This window comes from Mus caroli, unplaced genomic scaffold (genome assembly GCF_978045245.1).
Source record: "Mus caroli unplaced genomic scaffold, Mus_caroli_1 scaffold_7, whole genome shotgun sequence".
NCBI lineage: Eukaryota > Metazoa > Chordata > Mammalia > Rodentia > Muridae > Mus > Mus caroli.
The window spans coordinates 26182363-26197511 of NW_028227262.1; the positions used below are offsets into that span (position 1 = coordinate 26182363).

The following is a 15149-nucleotide window of genomic DNA, read 5'->3' on the forward strand; positions in this document are numbered from 1 at the left end:
CTGTTTCTATCTCCCAAATGGCCTTACAGGTTACAGGACCAGTATTTTACATATCATATGTGTGTATGCATATGTACATTATATATATATTTATATTTATATACACACATATATATATATGTATTTTACACATATACATATATGTATACATATACACATACATACATGCTGGCATGCAGGCAAAATGCTCATACACAGAAAATAAAATGATTTCTTTATTTAAGGACTGATTTTTTTATTTTCGAGACAGGGTTTCTCTGTATAGCTCTGGCTGTCCTGGGACTCATTTTGTAGACCAGGCTGGCCTCGAACTCAGAAATATGCCTGCCTCTGCCTCCTGAGTGCTGGGATTAAAGGCAGGTGCCACCACGCCCAGCTGTGATTCTTTTTCTGTTAGGCTTTTCATCCCTTTCTCCTCTTTGAACTCTATCTGAGTCTTGAGAAGACCCTTTAGTTCACCAAGTCTGTCTTCCTAGCCCACCCTTGTCACTGATTGCCACCTGAAACCACATGTAGTTGAGAAATTTGTGGGTATCTCTCCTCCTCTTATCAGCCATGAAGTTAAACTGGAAGACGATTTAGAGACTGGTGAGCCCAATGCCACAGGGGGCCGGTAGGGGGAGCTGCTATCCTCCAGTAAGTTTAAGACTCCTTCTGTGCCTCTGCCTAAGGCCAGACAGTCTAGTCTGGTTTAGGATCCAGATTTCAGGATTGGAGGTATAGTTTCAGGGGCGAGAGAGCATATGTGGGGCCCTGGGTTCCAGACCCAATTGTGCAATATGAACTTAAGCTAATTTCACCTTTAAAACTGTTCGTGGAAGCCAAGGACAGTGGCTAACACCTGTAGTCTTGGCTACTGGAAGGACTGAGCCAGAAGGCTCCCTTGAGCTCAGACATAAAGGACCAACCAAGGCAATATAATGAGGCCCCATAACTTTTCTCTTTGAAGTACATCAGCATTTAATGATAATATTTTGTTGTTGTTTATCTTGTTTTAAGACAAGGTCTCACTATGGAGGCTTGTATGGCCTGAGATTCTCCTGCCTCAGGTTCCTCTAAGTGCTGGGTTTAAAAGCATGTGTTAACACATGCCTAGAAATAAATTTTTGCTTGTTTGGTTGGTTGGTTGGTTGGTTTGGTTTGGTTTGGTTTGGTTTTCAAGACAGGTTTTCTCTGTGTAACCCTGGCTGTCCTGGAACTCACTTAGTAGAACAGGCTGGCCTCAAGCCTATGTCTATCTCCCAAGTACTGGGATTAAAGGCATGAGCCAACACCACCCAACATCTAAGATATTTTAACATAAGCATAAACCCTGTGGGTTAAGGGACAGATTTGCTCAGGAGAGAGTGATGTCCACGCCCACTGAGAATGAGTGTGGGCTTACAAGGACTCCAGGTCAACTGGGTTTGATAGTGTAAGCCTCTAATCTTAGCACTCAGGAAGCAGAGGCAGGAAGATCTCTGTGAGTTCGAGGCCAGCCTGGTCTACAGAGTCCAAGAGGATTCTTGTAGAGGGGTCCAAGTTCGGTTCCCAGCACCCAAGTCCATTGGCTCACAAACACTTACAAATCCAACTCCAACGGATCTATGTTCCCTCTATACAGATGGCATTCACATATACACACACAGTAATAATAACAACGATAATGTAAATTTTTTTAAAAAAAGCAAGACAGTATCTAAAGTCCAAGAATTTAATCATTCCTTATTTTGTTCCCATGAAAATGTGCACCAGGCCCAGCCTAAGCTCAGCCAGTTTTGTGGGGAGTTTGTTTGCTTTAATTAAATTAATTTATTTAGGCAAATCCTAAAAAAAAAAAAAGAGAAAAACTAAATAAGAATAAGTCATACTTCTCTTACTCTATCCATGGTTGATTTAACAGACACTTTAGGTGGCCTTGGCACAGGCCTTGAATCCCAGCACTAGACAGGCAAAGGCTGGCATATCTCTGTGAGTTCAAGGCCAGCCTGGTCTACACAATGAGGTCCAGGAGAGACAAAAGCAACGAAAATAACAAGGAGAAAAGAGGAAGTCTAGGTAGCTTAATCAGGACACTGATTAATGATGGTTGCTGTATTTGAGGAATTTCTGTTAGCGATTACATTTTTTTGGTAAGGATTTATTTATTTATTATATGTAAGTACACTGTAGCTGTCTTCGGACACCCCAGAAGAGGGCATCAGATCTCATTACAGATGGTTGTAAGCCACCATGTGGTTGCTGGGATTTGAACTCCGGGCTTTCAGAAGAGCAGTTAGTGCTCTTATCTGCTGAGCCATCTCTCCAGCCTGTGATTGCATTTATTTACTTTGGGAAGTCAGGGAGAGGTGTATGCTATGGCCTGTGTGCAGAGGTCAGAGGTCAGGGAGAGGTGTATGCTATGGCCTGTGTGCAGAGGTCAGAGGGCAGGGAGAGGTGTATGCTATGGCCTGTGTGCAGAGGTCAGAGGTCAGGGAGAGGTGTATGCTATGGCCTGTGTGCAGAGGTCAGAGGTCAGGGAGAGGTGTATGCTATGGCCTGTGTGCAGAGGTCAGAGGGCAGGGAGAGGTGTATGCTATGGCCTTTGTGCAGAGGTCAGAGGGCAGGGAGAGGTGTATGCTATGGCCTGTGTGCAGAGGTCAGAGGGCAGGGAGAGGTGTATGCTATGGCCTGTGTGCAGAGGTCAGAGGGCAGGGAGAGGTGTATGCTATGGCCTGTGTGCAGAGGTCAGAGGGCAGGGAGAGGTGTATGCTATGGCCTGTGTGCAGAGGTCAGAGGGCAGGGAGAGGTGTATGCTATGGCCTGTGTGCAGAGGTCAGAGGACAGGGAGAGGTGTATGCTATGGCCTGTGTGCAGAGGTCAGAGGACAGGGAGAGATGTATGCTATGGCCTGTGTGCAGAGGTCAGAGGGCAGGGAGAGGTGTATGCTATGGCCTGTGTGCAGAGGTCAGAGGTCAGGGAGAGGTGTATGCTATGGCCTGTGTGCAGAGGTCAGAGGGCAGGGAGAGGTGTATGCTATGGCCTGTGTGCAGAGGTCAGAGGACAGGGAGAGATGTATGCTATGGCCTGTGTGCAGAGGTCAGAGGGCAGGGAGAGGTGTATGCTATGGCCTGTGTGCAGAGGTCAGAGGTCAGGGAGAGGTGTATGCTATGGCCTGTGTGCAGAGGTCAGAGGTCAGGGAGAGGTGTATGCTATGGCCTGTGTGCAGAGGTCAGAGGGCAGGGAGAGGTGTATGCTATGGCCTGTGTGCAGAGGTCAGAGGTCAGGGAGAGGTGTATGCTATGGCCTGTGTGCAGAGGTCAGAGGTCAGGGAGAGGTGTATGCTATGGCCTGTGTGCAGAGGTCAGAGGGCAGGGAGAGGTGTATGCTATGGCCTGTGTGCAGAGGTCAGAGGGCAGGGAGAGGTGTATGCTATGGCCTGTGTGCAGAGGTCAGAGGGCAGGGAGAGGTGTATGCTATGGCCTGTGTGCAGAGGTCAGAGGTCAGGGAGAGGTGTATGCTATGGCCTGTGTGCAGAGGTCAGAGGGCAGGGAGAGGTGTATGCTATGGCCTGTGTGCAGAGGTCAGAGGGCAGGGAGAGGTGTATGCTATGGCCTGTGTGCAGAGGTCAGAGGTCAGGGAGAGGTGTATGCTATGGCCTGTGTGCAGAGGTCAGAGGGCAGGGAGAGGTGTATGCTATGGCCTGTGTGCAGAGGTCAGAGGGCAGGGAGAGGTGTATGCTATGGCCTTTGTGCAGAGGTCAGAGGGCAGGGAGAGGTGTATGCTATGGCCTGTGTGCAGAGGTCAGAGGGCAGGGAGAGGTGTATGCTATGGCCTGTGTGCAGAGGTCAGAGGGCAGGGAGAGGTGTATGCTATGGCCTGTGTGCAGAGGTCAGAGGGCAGGGAGAGGTGTATGCTATGGCCTGTGTGCAGAGGTCAGAGGGCAGGGAGAGGTGTATGCTATGGCCTGTGTGCAGAGGTCAGAGGGCAGGGAGAGGTGTATGCTATGGCCTGTGTGCAGAGGTCAAAGGGCAGGTCTGTGGAGTGTTTCCTCTCTGTCCATCTTGTGGACCCAAGAGATTGGATGCAAGTCAACAAGCTAGGCTTGTGGCAAGCCCTTCTACCCACTGAGGCATCTTGTGGGCCCAGACTTGGGTTTTGTTTTTGTTGTTTTTGAGGCAGGATCTCACTATGCAGCCTTGGTTATCCTGAAATTCACTATACAGAGTAGGTAGGCCTTGAACTCACTGGCATTCGCTTACCTGCTTCTGTCTCCTTAGCGCTGGGACTACAGATGCTGCTACGATGCCTGTCCAAAGATTAAGGTCTTTCTTTCTCTCTCTCTTTCTCTCTCTCTCTCTCTCTCTCTCTCTCTCTCTCTCTCTCTCTCTCTTTCTTTCTTTTCTGTTTTTCTCAGCTTAAAGCAACAAAAGCTATAAAATATTCCACAAAATTAAAAGAGACAATCAGGAGATGGCTCAGTGGTTAAGAGCACTGACTGCTTTTCCAAAGGTCCTGCGTTCACTTCCCAGCAACCACATGGTGGCTCACAACCATCCGTAATGGGATCCGATACCCTCTTCTGGTGTGTGTCTGAAGACAGCTACAGTGTACTCATAAAAATAAATAAATCGTGAGAGAGAGAGTCACTCTTTTACTCTGTTACTTTCTCCCCCTAAGCCCCACTATCCTTTCTAGTGATACAGATGGAGATGGTTTATTAGGAAAATAAAAATGTCTAGTGAGCTTCAAAGACACTCCAAAGCCTCTGTGTTTACCACCATTTTTTGTAGGTATTTTTTCCTGTAATTTATGTTATTTAGTAATTAACTGTGTGTGTGTGTATGTGTGTGTGTGTGTGTGTGTGTGTGTGTGTGTGTTAGTGGTGTGAGTATTGGTTACATGTAGATGTGTACAGGTGCCTAAGCAAGCCAGAGAGGCACAGCAACCCCTGGACCCAGAGTTCCAAGTGGTGTGAAGCCAACTGGCCTGGCTGCAGGGGACTGAGCGCAATTCCTCTGGAAGAGCAGAGAGTGCTTTTAACTGCTGAGCCTTTCCTCCAGCCCCTAAAATATTTATTTTTAATTTACCATAATAAGTCGCCTTAAGAGCTTGAAACAGTTACAAGAAAGAAAGAAAGAAAGAAAGAAAGAAAGAAAGAAAGAAAGAAAGAAAGAAAGAAAGAAAGGAAGGAAGGAAGGAAGGAAGGAAGGAAGGAAGGAAGGAAGGAAGGAAGGAAAGGTGTGAATCCAACTAAAGGACTTCCCTTCCTCCCCCATAGACTCGCTGAGCATCAAGTTAACCTGATAAGAGAGAAAGGGAAATGAAAACCCATCCACAGCTAGACTGTCTTTCCACACTTTTCTTTCCTTAAAAACTCTTGCTTTCTCTGTCTCTCGTCCCAAAACGAGGGTGTTACTCCAGTTTATGTCTGAGTATACAAAGTTAAATCTACTTTGATTTTCTGGTTTTTGTTTTTTGTTTTTCTGAGACAGGGTTTCTCTGTATAGCCCTGGCTGTCCTGGAACTCACTTTGTAGACCAGGCTGGCCTCGAACTCAGAAATCTGCCTGCCTCTGCCTCCCAAGTGCTGGGATCAAAGGCGTGTGCCACCACGCCCGACTATTTTCTGGTTTTAGTGCCCTTTTCTTTTTGACCCCAAGGGAGCAAATGTTAATCCCAAAGTTGGGAGAAGAAAGACCACTAACACAAACCATCGTGGCCAAATTAATCTAATCAAGCTTGTTTTACTCATGTGCATGGGTTGGCCAGTTCCTGGTGTCCCTCTAAATAAAGCCTGCTTTAATCAGGCAGTCTTGGAATTGGTTTCTTCCTCAGGTCTAACACGAGCACCCTGGATCAAATTTGCCTGGGTCTTCGGAATTGGACAGTGCAAACTACAAGCTCAGAAGCACAGACCTTCTCTGCCATTGAATTCCAAGGGCTGGCTTCTTTGGGTAAAGGAAAAAGTTAATTCTGTTGTGAATAAACCCAGTGGGCAGAAACCTGGTGACAGTGGAGAGAAAACAGGTCCTGGTGGGAAACTACAAAGAGAGAGCGGGGCAGTTGCCAGACAGAGGAGGGAGAGGAGTCCTAGCAGGGGAAAAAGGAGGATTTGTTAAATAAAGAAGTCAGCTGGGGTCCTGCAACAGCTTGGGACTCAGAAGTCAGTTGACTAAGGCATTTGAATAGGTCCCTTGGTGGGAGCCTGAAGCAAAAAGCCTCTGAAAGCTGCAGCTGGGGAGGCCTCTTGAACCAGCCCCACTCCTGGGTGATTGGTGGAATCTCTTCCACCCTGAAAAGGGTAAAATCAAAGCTCAGATTCTCACACCAAGGACTGAGAGTGTCGTTCAGTAGTAGAGCACTTCCCCAGGGTCTAAGAGTCCCTGGATTTGATTCCCAAGACCACACATTTTAGAATCTTATCAACGAAACCCCTAAGAGTTGAAGCAAAGTGGTCTCTCAGTAACGGGAGTCAGGGTTTGTGGAGGTGATGATGTCCCATCTCTGACACAGCAGCCATCCCCACTGATGCCAAAGGACAGAAAGCAGAAGATGAGAATTCTAGGTGGAATTAGTCTGGGCTTTGCAAGGGAATGTGTTCCAGCCTTTGTGATAATGTGCCCTCTGTGGCACAAAGAGGGACAATTTTTCTGACTGCCAAAACAGCCCTCTCCTTAGCTGAGGAGCAGCTACAGAACCTACTTGGGCTGGGCTGGGTACCGCTGTGAGTGGTCAGGAGTTACTGATGTGATTGACAGGTATGGCTATTTACGCAGGGCAGTTACTAGGTGTCGCTTGCTTCTTCTGTTTTTCCGTATCATGGTATCATGCTTTAGCTAAATCTAATAAAACTGACCAACTACTATAACATCTATAATTAATGCATCAGGAGCTGTGTTAACTTAATTTCCTTAAGTTTACACACATCTACACCGGATGTATACATATCTTCTGTCTTTTCAGCAAATTTAAATCCAACTCACTCTTAAACCCCAAACTCACTTCGGAACCCACACACCCTCAAATCTCCTGTGATAACACTTGACATCTTCCCCCACCCCCAAGTAGGCTAGGGGGTTATGCTCAGGGAAGATAGCCTCCATCTGGAACCAGGAAGTCCCAGATTAATCTCCAGTGTGACACAAAAACAAGAGACTGTGGTCCCTCCTCTTTCCCAGAAGCACTAGATGTGTGACCTCAGGGGCTCTCGCCACAAGTTCTATTATTTCACAGGAATAAAAACCACTCTCCCGGTTAAGTATTTGTTCTTCCAGAGAACTAGAGCTTATTTCCCGGCAGCCTGCCATGTCAGGTGATCAGGTGGCTTCACGTAACTTCATCTCCAGGGGATCGAATGCTTCTGGCCTCCTCAGGGTCCATACCCACACTAAAACATTCATTTCTTATTCATTGCTCTCCAGTTCTTGACTGGATGCAGTGTGAGTGGCTGGCCTCCTGCTCTGGTTACCAGGCCATTCCAACTGTTGTGGTATAACCCTCCCAAACGGTAAGCCAAAAGAAAACCATTTTCCCTTAAGATTAGCCTGGACTGAATTAGACCCTCCCCCTCACATACCAAAATAAAAGTATATTGACCCCACTGGACAAAAGATAAGACCACTAAAGGTAAAATTAGTGTTTTATTTTGTTTAAACTAGTCCAGCTGGCATCGGTTCATCATGGTACAGTCAAATATAAACATCTTTCTACAAAAATTTTTTTTAAAAGATTTATTTATTTATTATATGTAAGTACACTGTAGCTGTCTTCAGACACACCAGAAGAGGGAGTCAGATCTCATTACGGATGGTTGTGAGCCACCATGTGGTTGCTGAGATTTGAACTCTGGACCTTCGGAAGAGCAGTCGGGTGCTCTTACCCACTGAGCCATCTCACCAGCCCTCTATAAATATTTTTTAAGGGTTATTATTTTTTAGAAGATTTATTTATTATTATATCTAAGTACATTGTAGCTGTCTTCAGATGCACCAGAAGAGGGCGTCAGAGCTCATTAAAGATGGTTGTGAGCCACCATGTGGTTGCTGGGATTTGAACTCAGGACCTTCAGAAGAGCAGTCAGTGCTCTTAACCACTGAGCCATCTCTCCAGCCCCGTTTCTACAGATATTAACATAGCAGTTACTCTTGGGGGAACTCCAAGGACAAGGAGGAAATCAAAGCACCTTAACAGGTGAAAGCTTTTATTGAGACTTTAGTTTTATTATTCTATCGAGATGCTGTCTTACTATTTAAACATAGTACAGGTTGGCCTTGAACTTATTGCATATCTGAGCTACCCTCAATCAAGAGTAGCCACCATATCGTTATACTTTGTATATACTTTTAAACCTCACCCCTCAAAATGACACACAGTGTATACCAAGACCCACACTTCTAAGAAAAAAGACTAGCGTGGGTGTGTGGGCGTGGGTAAGGGTGTTCAAGCTCTTCTTGGGAAGGAGAGGGTATATGCACTTCACTGTCTCCAAAGCCTAGAGTTAACACTAAAAAAGAGACAAATTCAGAACTAAGACAAATACACTAACACACCGAGGTGTAAATAGAGCTCAGAAGTTGAGTTGGTGCCCAGCATGTTCTAAGTTCTAGGTTTGCTCTGGCACCAATAAAAATAGAAATAGAAATAAACAATATATATGCCAGGTGTGGTGGTATACCATCTTTGGTCCCAGCATTCAGGAGGCAAAGATAAGTGGGCAGATCTCTGAGTTCGAGGCCAGGCTGGTCTGCAGAGCTAGTTCAAAAACAATTAGAGCTATACAGAGAAACCCTGTCTTGATAAACAAAAAGCAAATAATAATTAAAAAAATAAACCAATATGAAAATCTCTGGAAGAAGGAAGGAACCTGGCCTTGCCCTGACTTTTAAGCCCAGTTGTTGCATAAGACTCATATTTCGCCTGCTGGATTCACAGAGTAGTTCAGGAATAATTCCAAGGCTTGTGGGGTGCTAAAATGTGCATGGCTTTCCCTAGTGGCTTCCAAATTCACCTCCAAATCACTGGCAGAGAAGTTTTGCTGCAACTGTACGTAAGGCTGCAGAAAGTCCTCCCCGAAGTTATGGAGCGGAGCAGCGTTCCAAGGCTGGCTGTTCCAGGACTGAGCGGTCCAGGCCTGGTTGTTCCAAGTTGGGTTGGTCCAGGTCTGGTTGTTCCAAGTTGGGTTGGTCCAGGTCTGGCTGCTCCAAGTTGGGTTGGTCCAAGTCTGGCTGCCCCACATGGAAAGGCTTCCAGATGCATTCACCAGATAGCCCTGGGGATAGCTGCAATGGATGCTGGGATACTCCACTGGTGCTGAGCCCTTCTGAAAGAGGTGATTAATGCAATGAGTGAAAAGGGGACTCTAAAGATGTAAGCTGCAGAAATACTGAAGAGATTAGCATGGCCGCACAGGCCGTTAACCCCAGCACTCCTGAGACTAGGCAGGCAGATCTCTGACTGCCAGGGCTACATAGAGAGAGCCTGCCTCAAAGAACCAAAGATCACAGGAAAGAGTGCGTGGAGGAAGAGGGATGGGAAAGGGACAGGACTGATGGACATAGATGGATCAGGATGGTACTGGGAAGCAAAGGCAGAGCCACTGACTGCTCTTACAGGAAATCTGGGATCCATACCCAACAGCCATCGGTCAGCCACACACACACGGCACAGACACACATAAAATAAGATGGAGGGGGAAAAAGGAAAGCAGAGAAAAATGTCTTGTTACCTGAATCAGACCATTGCTAGTGTTCAACCACTGGTTTTTCTGCCACCGCTTGCACTTCATTCGTTGGTTTTGAAACCAGGTCTTAACCTGCAGAGTGACAGGACATTCGAACAAGCTAAGACATACAGAATGCAGACAGGTCTACAGCCTGACCCTAAACAGGACAGCCAGGCCTGCAAAGTGAAACTCCTTCTCGAAAAAGCCAGAAGACGGGTGCTGGGGGAAATGGCTCTTCTGTTAAGAGCACTGGCTGCTCTTCCAGAGGACCTGGGTTCAATTCTCAGCGGCTCACGACTGTCTGTAACTCTAGTCCAGGAGATCTGATACTCTCACAAACACATGCAAGCAAAACACCAATGAACTAAAGGAAATTTAAAAATAAATAAATAATCTTAAAAAAAGAAAAGAAAGGAAAAAAAGCCAGGCACACCTTTATTCCCAGCACCCAGGAGACAGAGGCAGGTGAACCTCTCCCAACCTGGTCTACAGAGACCAGTCAGGGCTACAGTGATACCCTGATTTGGGGATGGGTGTGGGAGGTGAAGTAGAAGATAAAGTAACTGATGAAACAAACTGGGAAATATATAAATCACATAATTGGGGCTGGAGAGATGGCTCAGCAGTTAAGAGCACTGACTGCTCTTCCAAAGGTCCTGAGTTCAAATCCCAGCAACCACATGGTGGCTCACAACCACCCATAATGAGATCTGATGCCCTCTTCTGGTGTATCTGAAGACAGCTACAGTGTACTTTACACATACATAAATAAATAAATAAATAAATAAATAAATAAATAAATAAATAAATCTTTAAATCACATAATTATGATTTTAACAGGAGCATAGGATAGGAGGATAGGATATAGTTAGAGAGGCGTCCAGATGTTAGTTCGATTCATTAGCAAGTCAGTCTCATTTTGTTACATTACAGCAACTATTAAGGACCCTACCTGCTTATAGCTCAGGTTCAGAATGGAAGAGAGTTCTTGCATCTGCTGGAGGCTGAGGTACCTCTGCTTCTCAAACCTGTCCTTGAGTGCACACAGCTGGGCCTGAGAGAACACAGTCCGCATCTTCTGCTTCCTGACAAGGACCTTGTTCTCCTCCTTCTCAGGGCCCTTGTCAGTGTCAGGACTTGACAGCTTTTGTTTGGGACTAGTAGAAGAATCAGGGCTGCCTTGAAGAGGTAGGTCCTCAGAGGAAGGGCGAGGAGAGGCTGTTAGGAATAAATAGATAACTTGTTAATAAATAAGACATTCTCATCCTGGCATGGTGGTACATACCTTTAGTCCCAGCACTTGGGAGACTCATGCAGGCAGATTACGGGTTTAACTCCAGTCAGTTCACGGGGTAGGATGTGGGGTGTGGGGTGTGGGGTATGGCTCAGCGGTTAAGAGCACTGACTGCTTGCTCTTCCGAAGGTCCTGAGTTCAAATCCCAGCAACCACATGGTGGCTCGCCACCATCCTTAAGGAAATCTGACTCCCTCTTCTGGAGTGTCTGAAGACAGCTACAGTGTACTTAGTGTACTTACATATAACAAATAAGTTTTTAAAAGGCCAGTCAGTTTTACAAAGTGAATTCCAGGATGGCCAGGGCTACACAGAGAAACCCTGACCAACCAACCAACAAACAAACAAACAAAAACAAAAACAACAACAACAAAAAACCAACCAAATAAATCATTTTCCCAGATAATTAAATATTACATTTAATATATTTACTTTCAAAGCAATTATCTTCATAGATCTAAGTAACAAGAAAAACCTAATTCTTGGAATACTTTGTCACCCCTGGGTAACACCATTTTGCATAGATCTTCCTTTTACAGTGGTGGGTTTTTTTTTTTTTTTTTTTTTTTTTTTTTTGGTTTTTTGAGACAGGGTTTCTCTGTATAGTCCTGGCTGTCCTGGAACTCACTTTGTAGACCAGGCTGGCCTCGAACTCAAAAATCCGCCTGCCTCTGCCTCCTGAGTGCTGGGATTAAAGGCGTTCGCCACCTTGCCCGGCTTGTTTTTTGTTTTTTTTTTAAAAGAATGTCTCTGCTAAAGATTTATTTATTATTATATGTAAGTGCACTGTAGCTGTCTTCAGACACTCCAGAAGAGGGCATCAGATCTCATTACTGATGGTTGTGAGTCACCATGTGGTTGCTGGGATTTGAACTCAGGACTTTCGGAAGGACAGTCAGTGCTCTTACCTGTTGAGCCATCTCACCAGCCCTACATACAGTGGTTTTTTTTTTTTGTTTTGTTTTGTTTGTTTTTTGTTTTTTTTTTTAAAGATTTATTTATTTATTATATGTAAGTACACTGTAGCTGTCTTCAGACACTCCAGAAGAGGGAGTCAGATCTCGTTACAGATGGTTGTGAGCCACCATGTGGTTGCTGGGATTTGAACTCTGGACCTTCAGAAGAGCTGTCGGGTGCTCTTACCCACTGAGCCATCTCACCAGCCCCATACAGTGTTTTTAAGTTTCATTAGTTATTTAAATTATACAATTAGACCCTGGGAATCCTATTTAAAAAAAAAAAAAGACAACCAACCAAACAACACTCAGTTCAATGGCAGGATGGAGACAGAGTTTGAGTTTGTAGTCTGCTCTTTCCAATCCCTTCTCCCTGCTCCCTCTTGATTAGAACTGTGACCTCATCTACACTGTAAACCTCTGATCCTGACAGGAGGCGGGTAGCACAAATGTAAAGCCTCCCTGCTCCAGTAGCTGAGATGGGAGAATGAGATCAGCCCGTCTCAACAAATAGAGAGAGACAGACAAGACAGCACAAGAGCTTAGGCAGCAGAGGGCCTAGTCTATCTATGTTTGTGGTTTTTCTTTTCTTTCTGAGGAATAGGGTCTTAGGTAGCCAAGGCTGTCCTGTCCTACCTCTCTACCTCCTGAGTGCAGGTTAATCCCAGGACTCATGGTTTGGGGGTCTTTTATCTCCCCTAGATTTTTGCATGGTGCTGGGTGAATAGAATCCTGTTGGGAGGGGGGGGAGTGTATTGGGGACTTCTTGGATAGCATTGGAAATGTAATTGAGGAAATTACCTAATTAAAAAAAAAAAAAGAAAAAAGGGAAAAAAAAAAGAATACTGTTGGGTCCTTTCATACTCTACCACTGAGTCAGCCATATCTCAGTATGTATACACACACACACACACACACACACACACACACACACACACACATTAACATTTAGGGATGAACTAAGGTCATGACGAAATCCATTATACTGAATGTTATCTAAGGAAACTTCCAGGGTTAAATCACTTGTTGTTAGCAATGCACAGTCCTGAGTTTAGACACCCCCCACCCCCAATTTTTTTAAACGTATATTTTAAAATGGTCCCACCATCTTTTCTGCTAGTACAAGAGCAGCCAGTCAGAGGATCCGGTTAATTATTACTAGAGTAAAATTTCGATTAACCAAATTTGTTTCTCTTATCCTTGACCCTCTAGCTCTTCGGTTAGCTTCTTTTTTTTTTTTTTTTTTTTTTTTTTTCCTAGAAGACAAAATCTTCCAAATCTCCTGCCTGTGCTAGATTTATGTGCGCCTCATTTTGTTGTTCTTCTGAGACACCAAGGGTTTAACCCAGGGCCTTCAGCAAGAGACAAGTGCTCCTCCGCCAAGCTTTGCCCCAACATTTCCTAGATCCAGCAGCAGCTAGAAGACACCTCCTGCACTGCTGAAGACACCTCACAGTACTCCACGCTGATGGCAATGCTGAGGTTAGCCTGCAGTCTAGCAAATAAGTAGACAGCCCTGAAAGCAGCTTCTATATGAAAAGTTATGCCATCTGCTGGCATGGCACTAGGGGCACGCACTAAAAACACACATCTATCACTTACAAAGGCTATCCCCACCCGTTCATTCCTAAACCAGCACCCGTTCATTCCTAAACCAGCACTTTTCCCACCTCCAAAATCAAAAATCGAACCCATAAATCAGAAAAATCAAGATGACAGACATTAACTTCAAAGCTCAGAAAAAAAAAGGGAACACACACTTCCTAGCAGTCCACACACTTAAGCACCGCTGCAGACACTCTAGCGCTGCACACACCCTAGCATCGTTGCACACATCGTTGCACACACCCTAGCATCGTTGCACACACCCGAGCATCGCAGCACACACCTGTGCACCGTGGCACACACCTGAGCACCGTGGCACACACCTGAGCACCGTGGCACACACAGCTTAGCAGCCTCTTGGTTCTACCATTTACAAGCCTGAGTACTGGGCTGACTATGTACAGACAATGAACTTCAGACCTTGGCTCCAGATGCTAGCTATAAGAATGAATGACTTTAACTGTGTACACTTGTTTGGGGTTGGGGAGGAGCACTGAGCTCACAAACCCAGAACTAAGTGACATCCACATTCCCAAGGTTGAGAGAAATGCTAACTGCTTCTGCTGGAGAAAAAAGGCCATTTGGGCAAATTGCAAACTAACTGTATAACCTCACCAAAAAATGGGGTGTTCATTCCAAGCTAGGATGTTAGGTCTCCCTGCTACTGAAGACACCACTCACTGCCCCCGGACATATTCCAAAGAGCCCAAATATTTAGGTTCTCAAATACACACAAGAGCCTTAAATTGCTCCGTTCTGTGTCCCGGATCTCTATTTCAGACTAGAAGGCCAACGTATCACCGGTCAAACTCAGAGAGGTTTCCAGAAGAGCGACAAGGACACCCGCTTATGTCAATGACTACGGGTCATAAAGAGGCAATAACCCTTCAGCCCGCTTTTCCTACTCTTACCCTAATTAACTGGGTTCTTCGGGGACTGAATTCCTTACCAGCCTCTGTGCGGAGCATCTCAGTAGCAGACCCTTGTAAGCAAGAATAGTTTTTCTCGGGATGAAAAACTGCAGGCATTGGTGAGGCGTCCCCAGAATTCGATGCTTCCTCAGAATTAGGCAGACTGTGGGGACCAGGAAGACCCACACTCATGTCAGTGTGATGGTGAGGGAAGGGATTTTTGAAAAGGTTTTAGGCAACAATTAAAAAACTCAGTGTCTAGAGGGAAAGATCATAGAAAGAAGAGTTAAATGCCCAAAAGCAAAACTATAAGAAGTCAGAAGGAAGTGAACCGTGAACCGCAGCCTTCCCACAGAAAGAGCAAGACACCAACCAAATCAGCCTATCTGAAGGCCAAAGGCTCAAGGCGATAGATTTAAAGGGTAGGTCTGCTCCTCCCCCCTCAAACCTCCTACCCTACCCACCCCCATTCTCCCAGGCACCCAGGCGGCACCCACGCCCCACCAGCCCTGTGAATTCACTGTTAATCCCACCTGCCGGGCCCACCAAGGACATTGTAATGCAAAAGAAGCTGTAAGGTGACCCAGACTGAGAGGGAGGGAAAGCATAGGGGCATCCGCTGACCCAAAGACATCCCCCCCCCCACCCCCCAAAAAAAGGTTTTACCTCCTTTCACTTGATTCATCTTCTAACCACGGCTGC

At 45.7% G+C, this 15149-nt stretch overlaps 1 protein-coding gene across 2 annotated transcripts; it reads right to left on the reverse strand.

Annotated features, from left to right (window-relative positions):
- Nucleotides 1-8865: 8865 nt before the first annotated feature.
- Nanog (Nanog homeobox) lies at nucleotides 8866-14639 on the reverse strand. 2 transcript variants are annotated; one of them, XM_085839601.1, is made up of 4 exons: nucleotides 14486-14639; nucleotides 10634-10899; nucleotides 9685-9771; nucleotides 8866-9276 (listed from the first exon to the last, which is right to left on the reverse strand). In XM_085839601.1, exons 1-4 carry the CDS (start codon nucleotides 14637-14639, stop codon nucleotides 8866-8868), a joined length of 918 nt encoding a protein of 305 aa, XP_085695727.1. The 2 variants fall into 2 exon arrangements, with proteins under 2 accessions (XP_085695727.1, XP_085695726.1); XM_085839600.1 differs by having other exon boundaries at nucleotides 8866-9279.
- Between the last annotated feature and the right edge of the window lie 510 nt (nucleotides 14640-15149).

Coding starts and splice junctions, on each gene's coding strand:
- Nanog (XM_085839600.1), bottom strand. CDS start 14,639: ATGAGTGTGGGTCTTCCTGGTCCCCACAGTCTGCCTAATTCTGAGGAA. Junction 10,900..14,485: donor GATGCTCCGCACAGAGGCTG/GTAAGGAATTCA, acceptor TATTCCTAACAG/CCTCTCCTCGCCCTTCCTCT. Junction 9,772..10,633: donor TGAACCTGAGCTATAAGCAG/GTAGGGTCCTTA, acceptor GTCACTCTGCAG/GTTAAGACCTGGTTTCAAAA.